General features: G+C 47.1%; 1 protein-coding gene and 1 pseudogene across 10 annotated transcripts in view; both read right to left on the bottom strand.

Annotated features, from left to right (window-relative positions):
• SLC6A20 (solute carrier family 6 member 20) overlaps window positions 1-10,798 on the bottom strand; it is a 150,714-nt gene extending 139,916 nt beyond the window's left edge. For all 9 annotated transcript variants that reach the window (XM_082347372.1, XM_082347374.1, XM_082347377.1 and 6 more), the window contains exon 1: window positions 10,657-10,798. In XM_082347372.1, the coding sequence (XP_082203498.1) occupies window positions 10,657-10,777 (121 nt within the window). In that variant the 5' untranslated portion in view covers window positions 10,778-10,798. The remainder of the gene's footprint in view (window positions 1-10,656) is intronic.
• LOC309608118 (protein ripply3 pseudogene) lies at window positions 1,407-3,827 on the bottom strand (annotated as a pseudogene). Its single transcript has one exon. The product of its transcript is annotated as a protein ripply3 pseudogene (transcript).
• Window positions 10,799-20,065: the final 9,267 nt, after the last annotated feature.

The raw sequence follows: 20,065 nt of genomic DNA, 5'->3' as shown, positions 1-20,065 counted from the left end.
ATTACCATTTACTTCAGTTGGATAGGCAGACCTGTTGGAGGCAAACCTCATGAACAGAGGTTAGTATAGTGCCCAAAGGTTTAACATAGTTGGCAACTGCTAGGTCTTTTAGAGCATTTATAGATTCTCTCGCCTGTGCAGACACCTGAAATGGCCTACCACACAACATTTCAAAGGGACTTATTTTAAGCCTGCTTCTGGGAGCCACTGATTCACAGCAGGGCAACTGGTAAGGCCTTATCCCAAGTCAAATTAGCATTCACTTTCTCAGTTTTTCCTGTTGATTGTGGTCTCCAGGACGAATGTAGTTCCAATGCCTTAATCCAAATTGGGATAATTTCCTCAAGGAGGGCTTTAACCAATTAAAGAGTACTGATTTTAAAAACTAAGAACCTTACACTGCCACACACAAAAACAAATGGTCCACAAAACATTCTCCTTTCCTTCTGAAGGTTTTATGATGCATTGTTATCATTAACCAGTCTTTTACTATTAAACTTAAATGGTCAATTGAGACAAGCAGTTCTGAGACCATCCTTCCACCACTGATTAAGACTGGGGTGGCAGGTATTGGGGAATAATATTCACTTAGCCTTCTGAGCTTTCTGGGCAGACTTGGTGACCTTGCCAGCTCCAGCTGACTTTTTGTCCACTGCTTTGATGACGCCCAAAGCAACTGTCTCTCATGTCACAAGCAGCAAAATGGCCCAGAGGAGGAGAGTCAGAGAAGCTCTCAACACACATGGGCTTTCCAGGAACCATATCAACGATGGCAGCATCCCCAGATTAAGAACTGGGGGCCATCTTCCAGCTTGTCCCCCAGAACGATCAATCTTCTTCAGCCCAGCAAATTTGCAAGCAATGTGAGCTCTGTGACAATTCGGTACAGGTGCACGTGCAGCACTGATTTGGCCTTGATGGTTCAAGATAATCCCCTTGAGCTGTGAAGCCAGCTGCTTCCATCAGCGGGTCGCTTTTGCTGTCATCAGCCACACTGCCACAACAAACACCTTTGACAGACACGTTCTTGACACACTGAGGCCCACACTGACCCCAGGAAGGGCTTTACTCAAAGCTTTCTTTGTGCATTTCAACAGACTTGACTTCCTGCAGCTCAAGGCATTTGAGTTCAGTCCTAGTGGTGCAGGTTCCTGTGTTGGGTCCCCATCTGGGGAGGTCCAATAGCCGCTTTTGGGTTATTTTTAGCACAAATCATGCAATTCTGAGTGACTTGCTGGATGGTCTTTTGTAGGTTAGCCCCATTATATGCTTTTATTTTTTTAATTTTTTTTATGGCTGTGCTGAGTGGCTTGCAGGATCTTAGTTCCTCGACCAGGGACTGAACTCGTGCCCTTGGCAGTGAAAGCCAAGTCCTAACCACTGGACTGCCTGGGAACTCCCCTGACTTTTTTTTTAAATTTATTTATTTAATTTATTTTTATTTTTGGCTGTGTTGGGTCTTCGTTTCTGTGCGAGGGCTTTCTCTAGTTGTGGCAAGTGGGGGCCACTCTTCATCGCGGTGCGCGGGCCTCTCACTGTCGCGGCCTCTCTTGTTGCGGAGCACAGGCTCCAGACGCGCAGGCTCAGTAGTTGTGGCTCACAGGCCTAGCCGCTCCGCGGCATGTGGGATCTTCCCAGACCGGGGCACGAACCCGTGTCCGCTGCATTGGCAGGCGGATTCCCAACCACTGCGCCACCAGGGAAGCCCCTCCCCTGACTTTTGAATCCATTGTAAGGTGGCATCTCTCCCTAATGGACACTGTTGTGAATGTGCCGCAGCACAGTGCCCAAGATGCCTCAGGGATCAAAACAATTCCTTGTGCACTACATTTCCAGCCAGGTGAGGTGTGGTCCAAGTGAAACCCCACTCTTCGGCCCTCACCTTGTCCTTTCCTGAATACACTGGCTGGTATTTTGACAAGTCTATCAATGGAAGAAGCGATTCTCTTGCCTCAGAGGAGATTGTCCCAGCGTCCCTTTTTTTTTTTTTTTTTTTTGTCTCTCAAAATATTTCAAGTAGAAATTGGGAAGACAACAACATGTAAAAGCGTTAAGTAAAAAACCTTGACAAATACACTCATTTGGTCATCAAAATATAAAAAGCTGAAAATAATATTACATTAGGTACTTTGATTGAAAACAGTGTTACTCTAGTCAAGTAATAAGCCCAAAGTGGTCCTCAACTAAGAGTTAAAGCTCGTCTCTCTATTCATACACGCAGCCCTTAGACAAGCATCATATATGTTTTTATCCAGAATGGTCCCCCCCAAAATCCTTCTCTTTTTATTTTTGTTACTTTTATGGAAATTATTCAGTGTGTTTGTGTGTTTTTTATAAATAAGTTTTTATTTTTCAGAATGTCACTAAGCAACCACATCAACCTCGGACAATATCTGAATCATTTTTACAAAAGTGGAAATAGCCAAATAAAGGGTCTCAGGTTAAGTGAGAGGCATGGGTGGGTTATTAATCGATATGGAATAATTTGTTGTTTGATCAGCACCGTGACACTGCTGAACGTACTTTGAAAGTTGGCCCCGCCTGATAGCAACCCATGTGGATGCAAACCTCTTGGTCCTAGAATCCTTTCTCAAAGGTATAAATGAGGCACAAAGAATCAGTAGGAGAAGGATTAGTAAAAGCTGAGTCCTTGCCACGAGTGGGGTGCTGGCCAGAGAAAGTCAAGTCCTTGTACACCCAGTTGAAATGCAAAGTGTCCTGGAGCGTCTGTCTCCAAGGGCTGTCCCATAGGGCACATGTGAGGTTGGTCTGGTGCAGGAGAAATACACTTATTTGGATGAGGGGTACCCAGCATCCTCCGGAGAGTCAGGGTGGTGGAGCGAACCCTTACCACTGAGGCCACTGCAGCCTCCAGGTTGCCATCCTGGGTTTGTCAGCCGGTCTCTGCCCTTTCCTCCTGGGCCGTCTTGCGCCTCCTGACACTGAAGGTGGGAGGGCTGGGTTCCTTCCTCCTGCTCATCTGAATTGGACTCATTGTTATAGAAGTGAATGGTGGCTTGCACAGGGAAACTGGCCAGCACCTTCTCCCCAGAACTCTGCAGATACTGTTGATGCTTAGAAATGGGTAAATAAAGTCTTACAGGATGCTGAAACCCAAAGGCCCCCTTCAATCCAAAGGTTTGTTGGTCATACCCAGCCTCAAGCTGGCTTCCAATTCTGGTGGGGTCAGCAACCTGGGGGGTCAGGATACAAGGTCTCCATGGTGTTTGGCTCTCAGGCGTGGCGGTGGTGGTCCCTGGGGACCATCCCCACGCCAGTGACAGATGCATCCCTGTGCCTCCTGGGCTCCGGCCGCTGCCTCGGGTCTCATGGTGCTCTCGGAGCCCGCGCCTCTCCAGCGGCGCCCGCGACCGGCCGTGCCTTTAACCACTCGGGCGAGGGCGCTCACCTCCCAGCGTCCCTTTTTAATGGGATTCGTGTTGGTCGTGTGTTTTTGGCCCTCCCTGGGGTGCCATTAGCACACACTTCTGGTCTTCCCTTTTCATTGAGCTGGGGAGGGTGGGGAGCATGGGGGAAGAGCTGTCTCCCTTCCTGGGGTTTTCCTGAGCACCATCTGTAGGCTTAAAGTGTGTTCTCGTGGGACTCTGATGCCAAGCTGTTCTGGTGAAAAACTTCAGGGTGAGGTCTATCAGAAAGTTAATCAGCTCATTCCCCACTGTCAGCTTCACCCGGGGTTCCTGTAGGGAATTAGGCACCTCAAGTCCAAGGGAGCCCCTGGCCTCTTCATTCACCAGTGTTCCTCTCTTTCTATCGTACGAGAGGCTCTCATCTCTGTTTTTCTTCTTATGTTTTAGCCTAGGGCAATCTGTTTTCCAATGTTCCTCCTCCTTACAGCAGGTGTATTGTTCCCACCCCAACGGTGACTTACCTCTCTTCCAATTACTCACCTTCCGGGAATTCAATGCCACTGCCAAAAAAGTGGGCTTCATTTTGCATCTTCTTTCTTCTGTTGTTGTTCCCTGTTGAACACTTTATTTTTTTTTCTTAATTAATTTATTTTATTTTATTTATTTTTGGCTGTGTTAGGTCTTTGCTGCTGCATGCAGGCTTTCTCTAGTTGTGGCAAGCGGGAGCTACTCTTCATTGCGGTGCACGGGCTTCTCATTGCAGTGGCTTCTCTTGTTGCAGAGCACAGGCTCTAGGCATGCAGGCTTCAGTAGTCGTGGCTCCTGGGCTCAGTAGTTGTGGCTAGCGGGCTCTAGAGCGCAGGCTCAGTAGTTGTGGTGCACGGGCTTAGTTGCTCTGCAGCACGTGGGATCTTCCTGGACCAGGGCTCGAACCCGTGTCCCCTGCGTTGGCAGGCGGATTCTTAACCACTGCGCCACCAGGGAAGCCCTGCTGAACACTTTAAAAAGCAACATCTACCAATTGAGAAGGGTTCATTTCAAATGAACCATCTTATTTTTTCAACTTTCTCCTGATAGAAGGCGCTTTGCCCCCCCTAAGAAAGGTCAAATTTACGATTCTAATATTTTCAGGGGCCACACGATCTGCATTAGTATAATGTCCGTAGGCTTGATAAATCTTCTCCAAGAATTCAGAGGGGTCTTCATTTGTTTTTTTGCTTAATTTTGTTCAACCTCTTTTGTTTTGGCTCCCCTTTTCAAAGCCCTGCCAAGATGCACTGATAAGTAATGCTCTAATAAGGGCAGTCCTCCCTCATTGGGTTCCAATTTGGTTCAGCTGTTGGTACTGCCAAGTGGGTTCAGGTGTAGGAAAGCTCCCTATAAAGGAGGGTTGCAATCTTTTCAAATAAACAAGTCTGAGAAACCCAGCTGGCTGGTTGTTGGCATTTAGGCCCCCTATGAGATAACGGCGTAAGGGAAATTGCCCTGCCTCGGGAGTGGCTCCTCACCCCAACTGGGTGCCCTGTCGGGTCTTAGATGGCAATACCATACCAGGCCCCTGTGCCCCAGGAACTAACACAGGATTTTCTAGTTGATCCCTAGAAGGAGGGGCAGTCCCGAGCTCAGCTGGAGTAGTTAAGGTTTGAAGCAACCTATCCTCACTCTCATTCCTTTCTTTTTCTTATTTTCCCTGATATAATAGCACAAATACTTGCATGTAAAGAATTTCATCATTCTTCCCCACTTCTTCACAGAAAAGCCACCATAAAACCGTAAATAGCAATTAATCATCTCTAACAATTAAAAGGATGCCTTTTTGCCTTGGCATCAACCAACCGGGCTGAATTCTGGGCTGGGGCTTTTGGTGATTTTAGGAACCAAGTGGAACCTTTCTCTTCTCCCTGGGAATGTCCTACAGACAGGTCTTTTTTTTTTTCCCCCCTTTTCTATACCTTTCCTCCATCTGACATCACTAAGAGTTTTAAATATCACAAAATTGATTTGGCTGTAAATGGAGAAAAGAGTACCAAACAAAATGAAACAAAAACCCCAAAGAACAAACAAAATCTAAATAAACCCTCAAGTTTGGCCTTGGGGTTTTACATATACCAACGACATAGGAGACCACAAACGACGTAGTGAACACAGCAAGGGTAGCAGTATATGGTGCACAGGGTCCCAAGATAACTCTGCCTAAACCCCTTGTGGAGTTTCTAACAGGTACTGTGGCCACACAATGTTACAATAAAATATCACCATCTTCTACTCATGGGTCATGGCTGTAATCAGATCACTTATCCAAAACACACCTCAGAGGACTTTCTTTAGGGATAGTTGAAACATTCTCCATTTTTAAAGACAGAAATTCAAGACAAACAAAACACAAATGGCAACATACCAGTGCTAGCATCCAAAGAAGCAAACGAACCGGGTAAAAGTCCAACAACTCTTTCCTCTCTCCGACAGGGTACCCCACTCAAATACAAAACAAACTGGCTTATTTTGGAGAAAAAGCCCCAAATGGAGAGGAAATAAAGCTTCCGGCTGTACACACCGGAGTGACTTACCCTACTGTATGGAACCCGTCGGCTCCCAAATATCAATTCCTTGTTCCAATTGCCTAGCACTGGGGCAGCCGGTGCCACTTTGGGGAATTTTGAAGGGCAGATTCTCAGGACAAGTGGTCCCGGCAGCTGCTAGGGCCTTACCGGAAAATTCCCCAACCCCAAATTTGTTCCCGAGTCCAAGCTTGTACTGCACGACAGGCCAATAAATCTAGAGATGAGTTGTTGGGGGAAGGAATAGCAACTTTACGCGGAAAGCCAGAAAACTGAGAAGATTGTGGATTCATCTCCCAGAGAACCATCTTGCCTAAGTTAGCATTCAGGCTCTTTTATACTAAAGGGGAGGGAGTAAAGCCAAGCACTTCCTGGTTCCGGTCAGCCTGGAGGGGGGGGGGGATGGAGCCATTCACAGGTGGGCCTCGTCAGGATGTTTGCTGTGAGCTAAACAAAGGTATTTTAGCTTAATGCTCCTTACCTGGGAGCCAGGGTTCCCAGAGATGGGCCATTATGTATAATTTAAGCTTATAGGCAACATCCCTTTACTGATTAACTTGTGATAGAATATAAAGGTTCTTCCTTATTACAGGCCCAGCCTAGCCCCAACCTAACCCTCATCACATCTCTGCCTCAGTCCCCTGTGTCCACCCTACATGTGCCTGGCACATGTTAGGAGCCCAAGAGTGTGGTTGTCACCAGGATTGAATTTGGAAGTCCCAGGATGAGCAGCAGATATGAGACTCCCAGGGACATTTTCTGACGGCCGGGACCCAGCCTCTCGAGCTTACTTTGCAAATTGTGTTTGATACTTTACAGCCTCTGAAACTCAGGCTTCTGTTCCATCCAGGAGCACTGTAGAAACACCAAGGGCCAGAGACTGAGCACAACACACACATGCACACAGTACACAAGGGAGCAGCCGTTGTGCTGCCCAGCCGTCCATCTGTGGGCTGGCCTGGTGTGGCTCAATCCCAGGCCGGGTGCTGCCCCGAAGGGCTGTGGCTCCAGGCATGCCGGGGCTGGCTCACACCAGCTCGCAAGAGCTGCACATCTCCTCCCAACCCCACATTCCCAGACATTCCACTGGTTAGTCTGAACTTGGCCACAGTGGGAGTATTTACACCATGGTCATCAGCAAATGCTATAAATTAGGTCCTGCTCCTCCCTCCAAAAGCCAGTTGTTCTACATTATTGGCACCCCACCGCCTGGCTCCCAGCAGCTGGTGGTCTGGGGTGGGGGATTCCTCTAAAGTGTGGTCCATGGCCCGGCAGCATCCACCGGCATCACTTAGGAGCTTGTCAGAAATGCAGAATCCTGCCCTGCCCCGCAGTTCTCCAAATCAGAATCTCTAGGGGCAGGGCCAGCAGTCTGTAATTTATCAAGAAGCTTCGGTGGGCAAAGTCTGAGATGCAATGACCTAAGCACCAGGGAGGAGCAGAAGGGGCTTTGAGGAAAAGTGTCATTGTCCCACTGCCTATTCAGGTGTCTTCTGACTGCCCCTCTTTATGGGTTAAATATCATATAGAGAAAATTTAGAGGAAAAAAATCCACATTTCCATGAGCCACATCAATGTTCTCATTCTTCCATGTTTCTTCCATGATTTGAGCACATTTATATAAAAGTCAACAGCAGGTGCACTCATTTTCCACATGTTGGTATACAACACATTTGCATCCCAATTTCTTCCTGAACAACCACGGCCTTAGACTTTGACTTGGTCTCCAAGGCCTGCTGACTATCAAGCACAGATTTTATGCTGTGCCTTCAGCTGCCTTTCCTTTGTTCTAGCGTCGGGGTGCTGGCACCTGGAATGTAATCTTCAGAATTAACATTCCTTGTGCCGCCTGGCCCGCAGAGCAGGAAGGAAGCCTCATGGGAAGGAGCACGGACCCCTAATCCTTTTTATTCTGGGAAGTATTTTGGCGCTGCCTGGCTCTGCGGTTTATAAACAAGCTCTTTGCTGGCTGGTGGGGGGCGGGGTGGTGGAGGCCAGGGCTCTGTGTAGAGGGAAGTTAGACGCCCCTCTGGAGCCTTTCATGATGTGGTTGGTTACCTGTCAGGTACAGAACGGGAGTGTAAACAGAAATCACTTACTGTAGGTGACACTGTTGGGCAGTGAAAGGCTTGGGAAAACCACCAGCGCCCCTGCCTCACGAACTCTGCGGCTTTTCATAACAGACCTGGCTTCTTCATGCAACAAATATTCATTGGGTGCCTCCTCTGACCCCACCACTTCACAGAGACGGGGCTAGTGGGCGACAGAAACTCTAGAACAAAGTGCAGGCCTTCTGCCCAGGTACTGGAAGTGCCCCAGGCTAACAGTGGCATCCCAGGTGGAGGAATAGCTTGGGCAAAGTGTGGAGGTAGAGAGTGGGCATTCACTAATGGACAGTTGTTCAGAATAGTTGGCGGGGAGGGGGGCTGCTGGAAGATGAGTGACAGGAAATGAGGTGGAAGTAGGGGCAGGTGTTAGGTGGTCAAGTCCTTACCGAGCCAGGATAAGCTGTTTGGTCTTTGTTCTGTAGACACTGATGACTGAGAGGACGCCACCCACCTAACCTACATCTGTCCATCCTGGACCCATCCATCCATCAGTCCATCCCTCCACCCACCCACCAATCCATCCTCTCCCCAGTGTCCATTTGCTCGTCAACCATCATCCATCCATCTACCTTTCCACCTATCAGCTTAACCATACTCTGTACCAGGCACAAGATTTCTTCTTTCTTTTCCTGGGTCTTGAAGGTCTTGCTGTTTCCCTAGCAATTTATATATACATACAGTTGACCCTTGAACAACGCTGGGTTTGAACTGCATGGGTCCACTTACACGCAGACTTTTTTCAGTAATAAGTACTACAATACTATATAATCCCCAGTGGGCTGAACCGCAGATACGGAGGAACTGTGGATACGGAGGGCCAAGTGTAAGTTATATGCAGATTTTCAGGGATTTTCAACAGCGTGCAGGATGGACGCCCTTCACCTCCATGTTGTTTGAGGGTCAATTATATTCCACCTCAGAACTACCCCACCTTACCAGTGTCTACCTGCAGACTACTCAGGTAATGCTGTTGTTAGAAACAAGGAATTAAATAGTCACGTGACAGCAAGGCTCACCTGGCCTGATGTTTGGGAAACGTGTAGCAGGATAAAGGTATCATGGGTAGGTGTGCTGAATGCCGAATGATGTGGAAATCTCATCCTGACAAATAATTCTTATGAAAGTCAGTTATGAAGCTGTTGGAGCATATGGGAATACATGCACTGAACATACTTATGATATATATATATATGCCTTTTAAATTAAAAAAGGGAGTCAGAGGATTAAGAATGCAATATTTTTTTAAAAAACTGTACATTAATCTTCTGTCAAGTTTTTTTTTTTTTGAGCTGGGAGGGGTGGGTGAGAGTGAGGGAGTAGTGTTTTATGTTCGTCTTCTTGAACAGGTTAAACCTAGTAAATACTTCGGTCTAACATCTTTCATTGTCCTCTATGGTGAAAAAAACCACTCATGCTGAGTATAGAAGACACCACAACACACACACACACACACACACACACACACACAAACACACAGCCAAAGATAACTATTGTTTTATTCTCTTTGGTATGTTTTTGTTCATCCTCTTTTCTCTGCATACTTTAAAACATAATTGAGATCATCCATTTTATACAGCTTTGAATCTGACTTCCCTCCCTCCATTTAATGTATGACATGAAAAAATACTCAAATACATTTTTTGAAAAACCATCTTAATGGCTTCCAAGAGCACCACTGCGTGCATGTCCCATAATTTATGGAACCAATCCCCTTTAGTTGAGGGCTTAGGAGGTTTCCCATGCCTGGCTCTTATTAAAAGATGGAGGCTATCCGTCTACTGTCTACCTTCTGTCAGAACTATTTTCTTTATGTAGAATGCTAAAAATGGAATAACTCAGAAAAAATTTTTTTTAATGCTGAGACTTCAGTCTCTATTGCCACCTTGCCTTCCAAAAAGGCACTTGACCCTCACTGAGGTTCTCTGGCATGTCACAGAAGGCGTCTCCAGCTCCCTGGAAGGTATGCGAAGGCTGTGTGGGTGCGTTGCTGTCTAGTGAGTGCACTGTGATGCTTCAGAGGAAAAATTTGTAAAAAAACCAAAACAAACGAACAACACTGCAATAGACTGATTAGCCTTCCTGCCTACTGTGGTCCCAAACCCAAATCAATCTTGTGATAAGAAATTTAAAGAAATAGCTCAAAATCCTTTTATCCTGAGTTTCAAATCATGCTGCCAGGAATGTTTCTGATCTGAAAGTTGTATAACGAGTTTCTGCTGAACAAGACAATTTCCTGCTCACTGTCAGACCACTGCCACCTCTTCTCCCGAGGGAGGAAAATAGTGTCCCCCCCACCCCGTGCCTCCTACTGCTCGCAGAGCCACAGCCTGACCAACAAGGGTGACAAGGGCGCGCTGGAGGGCTTGGCCGCCCCGGGGATGGGGTCGGGGCTGCAGAGGGCTCGGGAAGGCGCTCTGGATAAGAGCTCCAGCTGTGGACTGAGATGTCCTAGGTCCGATTCCCGCCTCTGTGACTCTGGGCAAATCACTTCGTTCTCTGAGCCTCAGTTTACTGGCACGCAATATGGGGCCAACCCCAGCGCGCAACCCCCAGGCCACTCGGCACAGAAGGCGACCCCGCAGGGTCTTGCGGGGACTGCGCAGCCCGGGCGCCGGCACTCACCTCCGCCGTACATCTGGCACAGGTAGGGGAAGCGCCACACGTTGCCCAGGCCCACGGCGTACGAGATGCAGGCGAACACGAACTGCAGCGGGGTGGCCCACAGGGGCCGCGCTTCGTCCATGGCCCCGGAGCTCGGCGCGCGGCGCGGTGGGTGCGCGGCCGCCAGGAGCGCCGTCCCGCCCGGCTCGGCCTGGGGATGGCCCCGCGCCTCTGCCGCGGCCGCTCGCCCGCTTTTTAATTGCTAATCTCATTAACGGCGCTCGCGTCGGAGGGGCGAGGCTGGTAAATGGATGACGGCGAGCCCCACCCCGCCGCCGGGCCGCCGCGGCCGGGAAGGCACCCGAGATTGCGCCGTACGGGATGGCGCCCGGGCCCCTCCAGCTCGACGTGGGGTCTGGTGCGTCGTCTGTGGAGCTCCTGGGAGTGGTCGGGTTCCCTCGAGCACCTACCCAGCATTTACAGAGTGCCTACTGTGTGCCAGGCTTTGTCTGGGGACAGGGCTGTGAACAGCACAAACATCCTCAGTCCTCCCGGAGCTGACATTCTGGTAAAGGGAATTGCTTAAATGAACTGGATGAAATAGCCCATTTTCAACTATTTTTGACCTACAGAAAGGATAATTCCATATGGTTTACCCTAGTCCATATTTAAGACAGAGAGAGGCAAGGAAGGCAACTAAGGCAAAGGGGTTAGCAGTTCTGGGGGCGGGGGGTTGGGTAGGCTGGGGTGGTCAAGGAGGGCTTCCCAGAGGAGGGGACTTACATTTGCCCAGCGAGCAGAAGGAAGCGAGGGACTCCCCCCACCTCTCCAGCGGAAGAGGAGTGATCCAGGCGGCCATCTCCTTCCATCCACAGACAGGTTGTGTGTGCCTACTGTGTGCAGGGCCGGGAGTCTGGCTCTGTAGTGCAGGATGTGGCCAGGAATCAGGTTTCGAACAACCACTGTAGGAGATTCTATTCCTGGGGCCAGAGATTCTGGTTCACTAGGCTCGAGTAGGGGGCTAAGAAACCTCATAGTTCTACCAGTCTCTCAGGTGATTTGGTTTAAGGAGGTCGCTAGAAACGACTAAGTCAGATGCTTTGGGAGTGAAGCAGGATCTGGCTTTGAATCTCAGTTCTGCCACCAACTTGGCTATGTGACCTTGAACAAGTCATTTAACCTCTCTGAGCCTCTGTTTTCCTTATCTATAACGGGAACAAATATTTTCCCCTTCCATGAGCTCATGTGAGAATTAATTGAGAATTTAGCTTACTACCTGGCACATACTAAGGACTCAACAAAGAAGCCATTATTACAGGCTGAATGAATGAATAACACATTAAATAATGACATACTTTGAACAGTGCATCTGGTACAGAGTAAGAGCTAAGAAAATACTTGATAAATAAGTGAAATTAAAAAGAGATGAAAAGCAGAGTTGCCAGTAGGAATCTTAGTTAATGCCAAAATGAAATCACCACTGTGGCTCAACCCCTGGTTGGACTTTCCCCGGAGTTCCTGCCTGGCTAGCGGCACAAGAGAAAGCGGGGTGTGCTGAGGAAGATAGGGGCTCCTCAGACATACCACCTGTCCTCGACCTTCCTACCTCCAACAAGGAGAAAAAGTTCTCAGTGCAGCAGGGGAGACGATTTTGATTTTTAGACTTCGAATTCTAGAGAGTGGTTTTTTTTACCCCTCGCCTCCTCCCCAGAGGAACCCACTATTCTGGTTTCCATCCCAGAGGTCAGTTTCAGCTGCTCTGACCTCTACAAAACTGAACTCATGCAGTGTGTGCCCTTTGCTGCCTGGCTTCCTCGGTGGGATTTACTCACATTCTGGTGTGCAGTGTATGATGTTCTTTATCCCTGCCTCCTAGGGTTCTGAGGGGTGAACATACTCGAATTCATGGCTGAGGGGCGTTTGTGTTGTCTCCAGTTTGGGACTGTGATGAATAAAGCGTTACTGAACATCCTAGTACGTGTCCTTAGGTGCATGAATCCACGCATTGCTGGGAACTCCGGGCCATCATGTAGGTATATGTGCACCTTTAGTAGACGTTGCCAAACTGTTTCCAGAGAGGCAGTACCAGTTTACACTCCCCTGAGAGTTTCAGTTGCGGTGCATCCTCCCCAACACTTGTCACTCTGTTTTCAAAGTTCCACCCGGTCTTGTGGGTGTGTAGTGATAGTTCGCTGTGGCTATTAATCTTAATTTCCCTAATGCTAATAAGGCTGCATACCTTTCCATAGGCTGATTGGGTCATTTGCATATCCTCTTTCATGGAGTGCCTGTTCAAGTCTTTTGCCAGCTTTTAAATGGCTTGTCTGTATAGTTCTTTATATATTCTGGATATGGGTCCTTTGTCAGTTTTATGTATTACAGATTTCTTCTCTCAGTCTGTGAGTTGCCTTTTTATTTTATCAGTGGTGTCTTTTGATGAACAGACGTTCTTAATTTTAATAAAGTCCCAATTTACCAGTCTTTCACTTTAGTGTTCTCCTTTAGTTTTTTTTTTTTAATGTCATTTTTAAGAGATCCCTCCCTTACCAACTCCAAGGTCATGATGATATTCCTGATAATTAAAATTTGTGGCAAAATAAGTCTCAGAGACCCACAGAGAGGGCTGCCTTTTAATGCTGTCGAATAGTAAAGAAGGCATGTTGCTGCCTCTAGCCATCCTCCTGGCATGTTCTTGTTCTCATGAAGGACTTTTCCCTAGAGACTACCTGGCTATGTGGCCGCATTTCAGAAACTGGGCGCCTTGGAGAGATGCCCAGCCTGTTACCTGGAAGAGGAGGCGGCTTGGTGTTTGTTGGTTTGACATAAGCAAGGCCCCTCTTCGATTCCCTCCCCCAGGGATCAGGCCAGCACCTCTGTCCCGTCACACTGGCTGGGACTCCCTGGGAGCCTGTTCCTGCTGTGAGGCCCCGGGTGGGGCTGTGGGTAGCACAGGAGGCACCCCTATAACAGGACTAAGTAACACCTCAGGCCTGCTGGTAGCGTCCCCACACTTTCCTGAACCCCATCTGACAAGACTCTAACCGGACAAGACCCATTGTGCTGCTGTGGCTGCTAGCAGAGGACAGGACAGGCCTGGGAAGGGTGGGTGTGCTTGCCCAGGGAGCCAGCAAAGCCGGGGGTGGACGTCAGTGGTGGTGGGCTGGCAGATGGTTAACAACTGGCTCTCTGCGGCAAGAGCTCTGATATGTAGGTTTACCAATTTCTACGGTGTACATATTCCCACCACAGCTGATTCCAAGCTACCAACATGGTGTCACTGAACGTGGAGTTGGGAGAGAAGTGCAGTAGCTCACCGTTAAACAGAACGTCCACCACACATATGCAATGATACAGATAACCTCAAGAACAGAGCTAATAGTGTAGAAAATAATTAGGAAGTGGTGGGCTTTGAGTATTGACTACCTCTGTTTTAAATCATTTGTTAGTTCATATAACTTAATTTTTAATAATGGCTGTGTTTACGGGGCTTCCCTGGTGGCACAGCGGTTAAGAATCCGCCTGTCAATGCAGGGGACGCGGGTTTGAGCCCTGGTCCAGGAAGATCCCACATGCCGCGGAGCAACTAAACCCATGTGCCACAATGACTGAACCTGCGCTCTAGAGCCCGCGAGCCACAACTACCGAGCCCTCGTGCTGCAACTACTGAAGCCCGTGCGCCTAGAGCCCGTGCTCCGCAACAAGAGAAGCCACCGCAGTGAGATGCCTGCGCACCCCAACGAAGAGTAGCCCCCGCTCGCTGCAACTAGAGAAGGCCTGCGTGCAGCAACGAAAACACAACGCAGCCAAAAATAAAATAAATAAAATAAATTTAAAAAAAAAACATGAAAAAAAAAGGATTCTTTAAAAAAAAAAAAAAAGGCACTGTTTAGCAATCAAGTCACAAAATTCCTGAAAATGTACCAGGTGGCACTCACCAGCCTGTAGGTGCTGGCCCAGCACTCTACAGGGACCCGGGGCTGGGGAAGCAACCTCTGTGTGGCAGGGGCGAGGGGAGCGAGTTCAGCTCTCAGCAGTCAGGGGCCCAAGGGCAGCAGGGTTTTCGGCTTAGCTAAGCCCCACCCCAAGTGCTCCCTGGGGGCCTCCACTGGCAGCGTGGAAGAAATCTTCCCGTGGACCGGCCTGTCTAGTCTCACTGTGCCACGTCACACAGGACACACTCCCTGAAGGATAGGCCAGCCTGCCCAAGTCATCTAATTTCGGGAAGAGGGTGGAGAAAGTGGGGATGGCCCCGACTCGGCTGTGTGGGTGTGGGTCACGGCCCCGCGCCAGCATTCCAGATTCCCACCCACCAGCTATCGCCACACAGCTTTCAGTAACGTGCTCACCCTGGTGATCCCGCTGTTACTTAATCCCCTTTCAGTGGCTCCCAGTTCCCCACAAGATAAAGTCCAAACTCCTCAGCCTGGTCTGGAAGGCTCTAGGAATTTTTTAAAATTGGGCCCTGAGGAATTTGACCGTTGCTTACCTAGGTCCCAGGAGAAGCTAGACTTTTCACCTCCCGGAAAATGCTGTGCATTTTTATACTTCTGGGCAGTTTCCTCAGCCAGGAACACCTTCTCCCTTCTTCACCCAGGAAAAGCCTGTCCATGTCCATTCCAAGATGGACTATTACCCTACTTAAGAAGCCCCAGCACCTCTATCCCCAGCCAGAATATATCACTCCCTCTCTCCTGCCCTCAAGCCTGGGTGTACATCTGGCTTCTAACACTTTCAGTGCTGCCTTGTCAGGGAAAGTGTAAGATACATGTCCCCTCTGGGCTGTGGCTGGTATCATGTCTAAGTCATCCTTTTTTCCCTAGTGCCAGGCGCACGGTTGAGTCTCACTGAAGTTAGCTGATAAAGGAGAAGCCTGCTGAATAATCTGAGCACTTCAGTAATAAATTCCATAGCATCCAAGACCCTGAGACGTCTGTGTTGCAGAAGGTTTCTTCAGACATTTCAAGTCTTTATTGCCCACCTACTACTATGTCCCAGGAGTCAGCTTGGGGACTCGAGGTAAAACCTCTGCACATGGCCCTCCCTTCCCTGCTCTCCAAGGCACCTGCTCACTCTCCCATGGGGAGCACAGAGACACACACAGTGCAAATAGGCGTGTGGAAGCCACCGGGAGGAGGTTCTGCAGAAGAAACACTGAAGCTGCTGGGGGGACTAGTCCAGCTCAGGTGGTGAAGAGGAGGGCCTTCCCAAGAGCCTGGGGGAGCCCCTGTTCCAGGGCTGAGTGTGTGCACATATGTATGTGCATGTATTTGTGTGTGCCTGCATGTGTGCACATGTGGGTGCATAAATGCCTCTGTGTGTGTGTGTGTTGCTGAGGAGATAGTGAAACTGAGCAGGACCCTCTGAGGCCTTCCTGGGTACAGCAGTTCCTCTGTGTCCCCGTTTCTTGTTTGTAGAAAAAGGCTTTAGTCTCCTAGGTCTTCCCTGAGTTCTAAAGAGCAGACTCAAGCAGTTACTAATTAGGGAAGTGAGGGCATGCAGAAACAAAGAAAAAGCAAATGGTTCCGTAGGAAAACCAATCAGTTCAGTGATAAAACAGTCTTAGTTTCCCCTCAAGAGACACACATAACAGTCTGATGCACATCTTTGAGTTTTTATGCAGAAACTAAGACACCTGCCCAGGTGGAGGACTACATGCTGACTCCAAGACCCCAGACTGGGACCAGAGGGTTGATATTTAAGATTCCTGAAACATCAACCTGTTACCTCAACACCAACCAATCAGAAGAAAGTCTTGCACCCTGCAGCCCTCACCCCAAACGCTGCCTTTAGAAACCCTTCCCTGAAAGCCATCGGAGAGTTAGGGTCTTTTGAGCACGAGCTGCCCGTTCTCCTTGCTTGGTGCTCTGCAAATAAATGCTGTACTTTCCTTCACCACAACCTGGTGTCAGTAGATTGGGTTTGTTGTGCAGCAGGTGAGCAGACCCAAGTTCAGTTCAGTTAAAGTTTTGGCAACCATGAAAGGACAGCTGTCCCAAGTGGGCATCTTGCCCATGGCACATTGTCCCCTGGCTGGTGGTGACACTCAGATTCTGTCCAGCAGCTGCCTGAGCACCTTCGTCTCAGGGACAAACCCTAGAACTTGCTGCTGACCAGGGGTTGCTAACCCATGGTGCTTTTGGTTCTATGGTGAAGGAAACAAGGCTCTGGTCCTGGTCTGTAAGACACCTCTGGAAAGTGCCAGAACCTTGTGTGTGACGACATCAGGATATTCTTCCCTACTGCGTTGCCTTGATTGGAATTTCCCTTTTTTGGGAGGGAAAGGCATAGGACTTGATCATCTGGTTTTGAGTGGAGTGCTGCTTTAATTGGATTTTCCATTCTGGGTTGAGGAGCTCCTTGGCCATCAGGCACCGCCTGAGTGGTAATTGGGAAACTCCCTGTTAGACCAAGGCTTGCCCGCACTCCCATCTGGAATGGCAAGTAGGAAACTTTCCATTCTTGTGCTAGGGAACTGCAACCCTGAGAGGCCATCGGATACTGATCTGCCTGTTTCTAGTAATACCAGCCGTGTGAAAGAATAATGGGAAACCATAACTCTATTCCACCTTGTAGTCCCATATGTGATGCTCCAAGGACAATGGTGCTTCAAGGACAAAGGACAACCCTGCCTGAAAAAGTGTCAGCATCACACCCCCTACTGGACTCTTAATCGCCCTCCCCACCATGTTGCGATGGTTATGAAATTCCTGAGCCCACCTGGGTGATGCCCACCTGGGTAACGGGACCTGTTCCAAATAAGGAAAGGCATCTGCCCTGTCCTACCCCCACCCTACAGAAGGAAGGTATATGTGCCTCGACCAATCAGCAAACGAAATTTTCACCTTGGACCATTCCTTTGTTTTCTGGCTATAAAAACTGATCAATAGCACATGTTCGGGCTTGACTCTCCCAGACTACTAGGAAGTCTGCCCGTTGTTATGGCAGCAACCCTTCCCTCTAATAAATTCTATCTTCTTTACATTCTGCCTTATGTCTGGAAATTCTTTTCCAACCTGCGTTCAGACCGTGACACCCTAGGGTGTATTTTGCAAAACTGGGAGATCTTCAGCTATGCTCCCATGAAAGAAAAAATGATATTTTATTGTAATACTGCTTGGCCTCAGTACTCCCTGAGATCTGGAGAACAATGGCCCCTCAATGGTGCTTTAGATTATAACACCGTCTTTCAATTAGAACTGTTTTGTAAAAGGGAAGGAAAATGGGATGAAATTGCTTATCTATAGGCTTTTATGATATTCTATCAATGTAAGCCTTTTGGAATTGGTTTGGCTTTTATCTTGGGTGTGTGCATGAGTGTCTTGGTACATTATGTCCAAATCCTGTTTTCTCTCACTGGTTTTGACCCTCGTTAAGGGGTCCTGGGGTTTTTGGGGAAACCCTACCTGTTGGAGAGGAAGAAAGTGAAAGGATTAATCATTCTCAGAGACACTCTTGGTATTGACCCTTGTTAGAGGGCCCTGGTTTTGACCATTAGAGGGTCCTGGTAACTTGAATGTGGTCTAGACAGTCCTAGAAACTGACAGTTTAAATTTGGTCTTGAGTCTGATTCAGAGCAGGTAAGTTCATCTGGAAGTGTGAAGGTGAGTGAACGATATGTATTATTGTCTATTACTGTGGTTCGTTTAGACTGAATTGGCTATTTGAGAACTGAAGGAAACCACCATGAAAATGGCCAAAATGGGGCTCTTTTGACATTCCAAAACTGGTTTTTGCATATGCAGTTAGAAGAAGCTGGTTTTCTAGGAGGAACTTATTTTTTTCTCCAGGTGCCTTTGAGATGTAAATGTTCTACCAGGGCTCTCAGGAACTCATCTTATCTGACCCTCTCCAATTCCTAAGACTGAAAAAAAAAGTGGGGTGGGGGAAGAGCCCTTTTAATTCAAGCAGGAAAACTATGAGATATCTGTGTCTACATGGATGTATGTATGTCTGTGTATATTATAGATATGATGTCTTTATCTCCAGGCGGTATTATCAAAATTAATTTGTAAATTAGCTCTATTTAACTGGTTTAAAGGAAACTTAAGTGCTTATATAAATTCTTGGAAATATAAAGGTAACTGACCAGAATGAATTTCAGGTTCACATGATCTGGGAAATATTCAATATTGAATTAATATCTGGTATTAAAGTTAGTGTAGGCTTGTTGGTTTAATTGGTGAGGATGTCTTTGACATCATCAATATTGAGTATGGTAGTTTTATTGTACCTAGTCTAAATGTATCATTAATTACAATAAATATAAATGGATTAAATGGACCAGGTGAAAGAGACTATAAGACCAGAATAAAAAAATTCACACATACACTTACATGCCATTTACAAGAGAAAAATCAAACAAGATCACAGAAAGATTTACAGTAAAATGATGAAGAGGATATAGCAGGATAATGTTATCCAAAAGAAAGCTAAGAGGAGCTGTATTACATCAGACAAAATAGACTTTAAGCCAAAAAATGTTATTAGTGATAGAAAGAACATCTATCACTAGAAAGATATAACATTTTGAAAGTTGAATACAATTAGTAAGATAGCTTCAAAAACCAGGAAGCAAAAAGTGATAGACTACAAGGAGAAACTGACGTATCTGCTATCATGATGGAGATTTCTGCACTCCTCTCTCCATTGTTGGTAAAGCAGAAAATAAAAAGTAAAGAACAAGGAATGGAAAATGATATAGATTATTAGAATAAGGGCCAAATGGAACTTTTAGAAATGAAAAATGCAATAACAAATTAGAAACCCAATGAATGGGTTTAAAAGTGGATTAGACACAGTTAAGGAGAGATTTGATGAACTCAAAGATATGTCATAAGAAATTTTCTGGAACATTGCATGGAGAGATAAATAGGTAAAAAATATTAAAAGAAGTTAAGATATATAGACAAGCTATGCAGGGCAATAAAGCAGTATACACTTACCTAGAATTCTAGAATGAAAAGAGAAAGAAACTGAGACAGAGCCATACTTAAAGTACTAGGAGCTCAGCATTTTCCACTATGGATTCATGCAGTCCAATCAATCTTATGCAGGATTAAAAAAAAATCTATCTATCTATCTATCTATCTATCTATCTATCTATCTATCTATCTATCATCTATCTATCTCAAGATGCATCATGATGAGGCTCCAGAACATCATGGTGAGCGCTTAATCCATGACAAAGGTCTCACTGCAGAGGATTGTTTAATTTTGGGGATTTTGAAAAAAATAGAAAGGTAGAACTTAGGTCCTGGACAAGTAGAATAGCATATAATTTAGAAGAGTGATAAGAATTCAAATGTTCTACAGAGGTGAATAACTTTAGACTCTGTGATGGTATGCAAAGTGAACATTTCAGGGAGCTGATTCCAAATGCTTTTTATAGCTCTCCAGGATCTAATCAGTGTTCATATATTGCATTTGGTTG

This window comes from Balaenoptera borealis, assembly GCF_965194805.1.
Source record: "Balaenoptera borealis genome assembly, chromosome: 12".
Lineage (NCBI taxonomy): Eukaryota > Metazoa > Chordata > Mammalia > Artiodactyla > Balaenopteridae > Balaenoptera > Balaenoptera borealis.
Note: the sequence above shows the minus strand (reverse complement) of the source record. Positions and strands in the feature narration are given on the sequence as shown.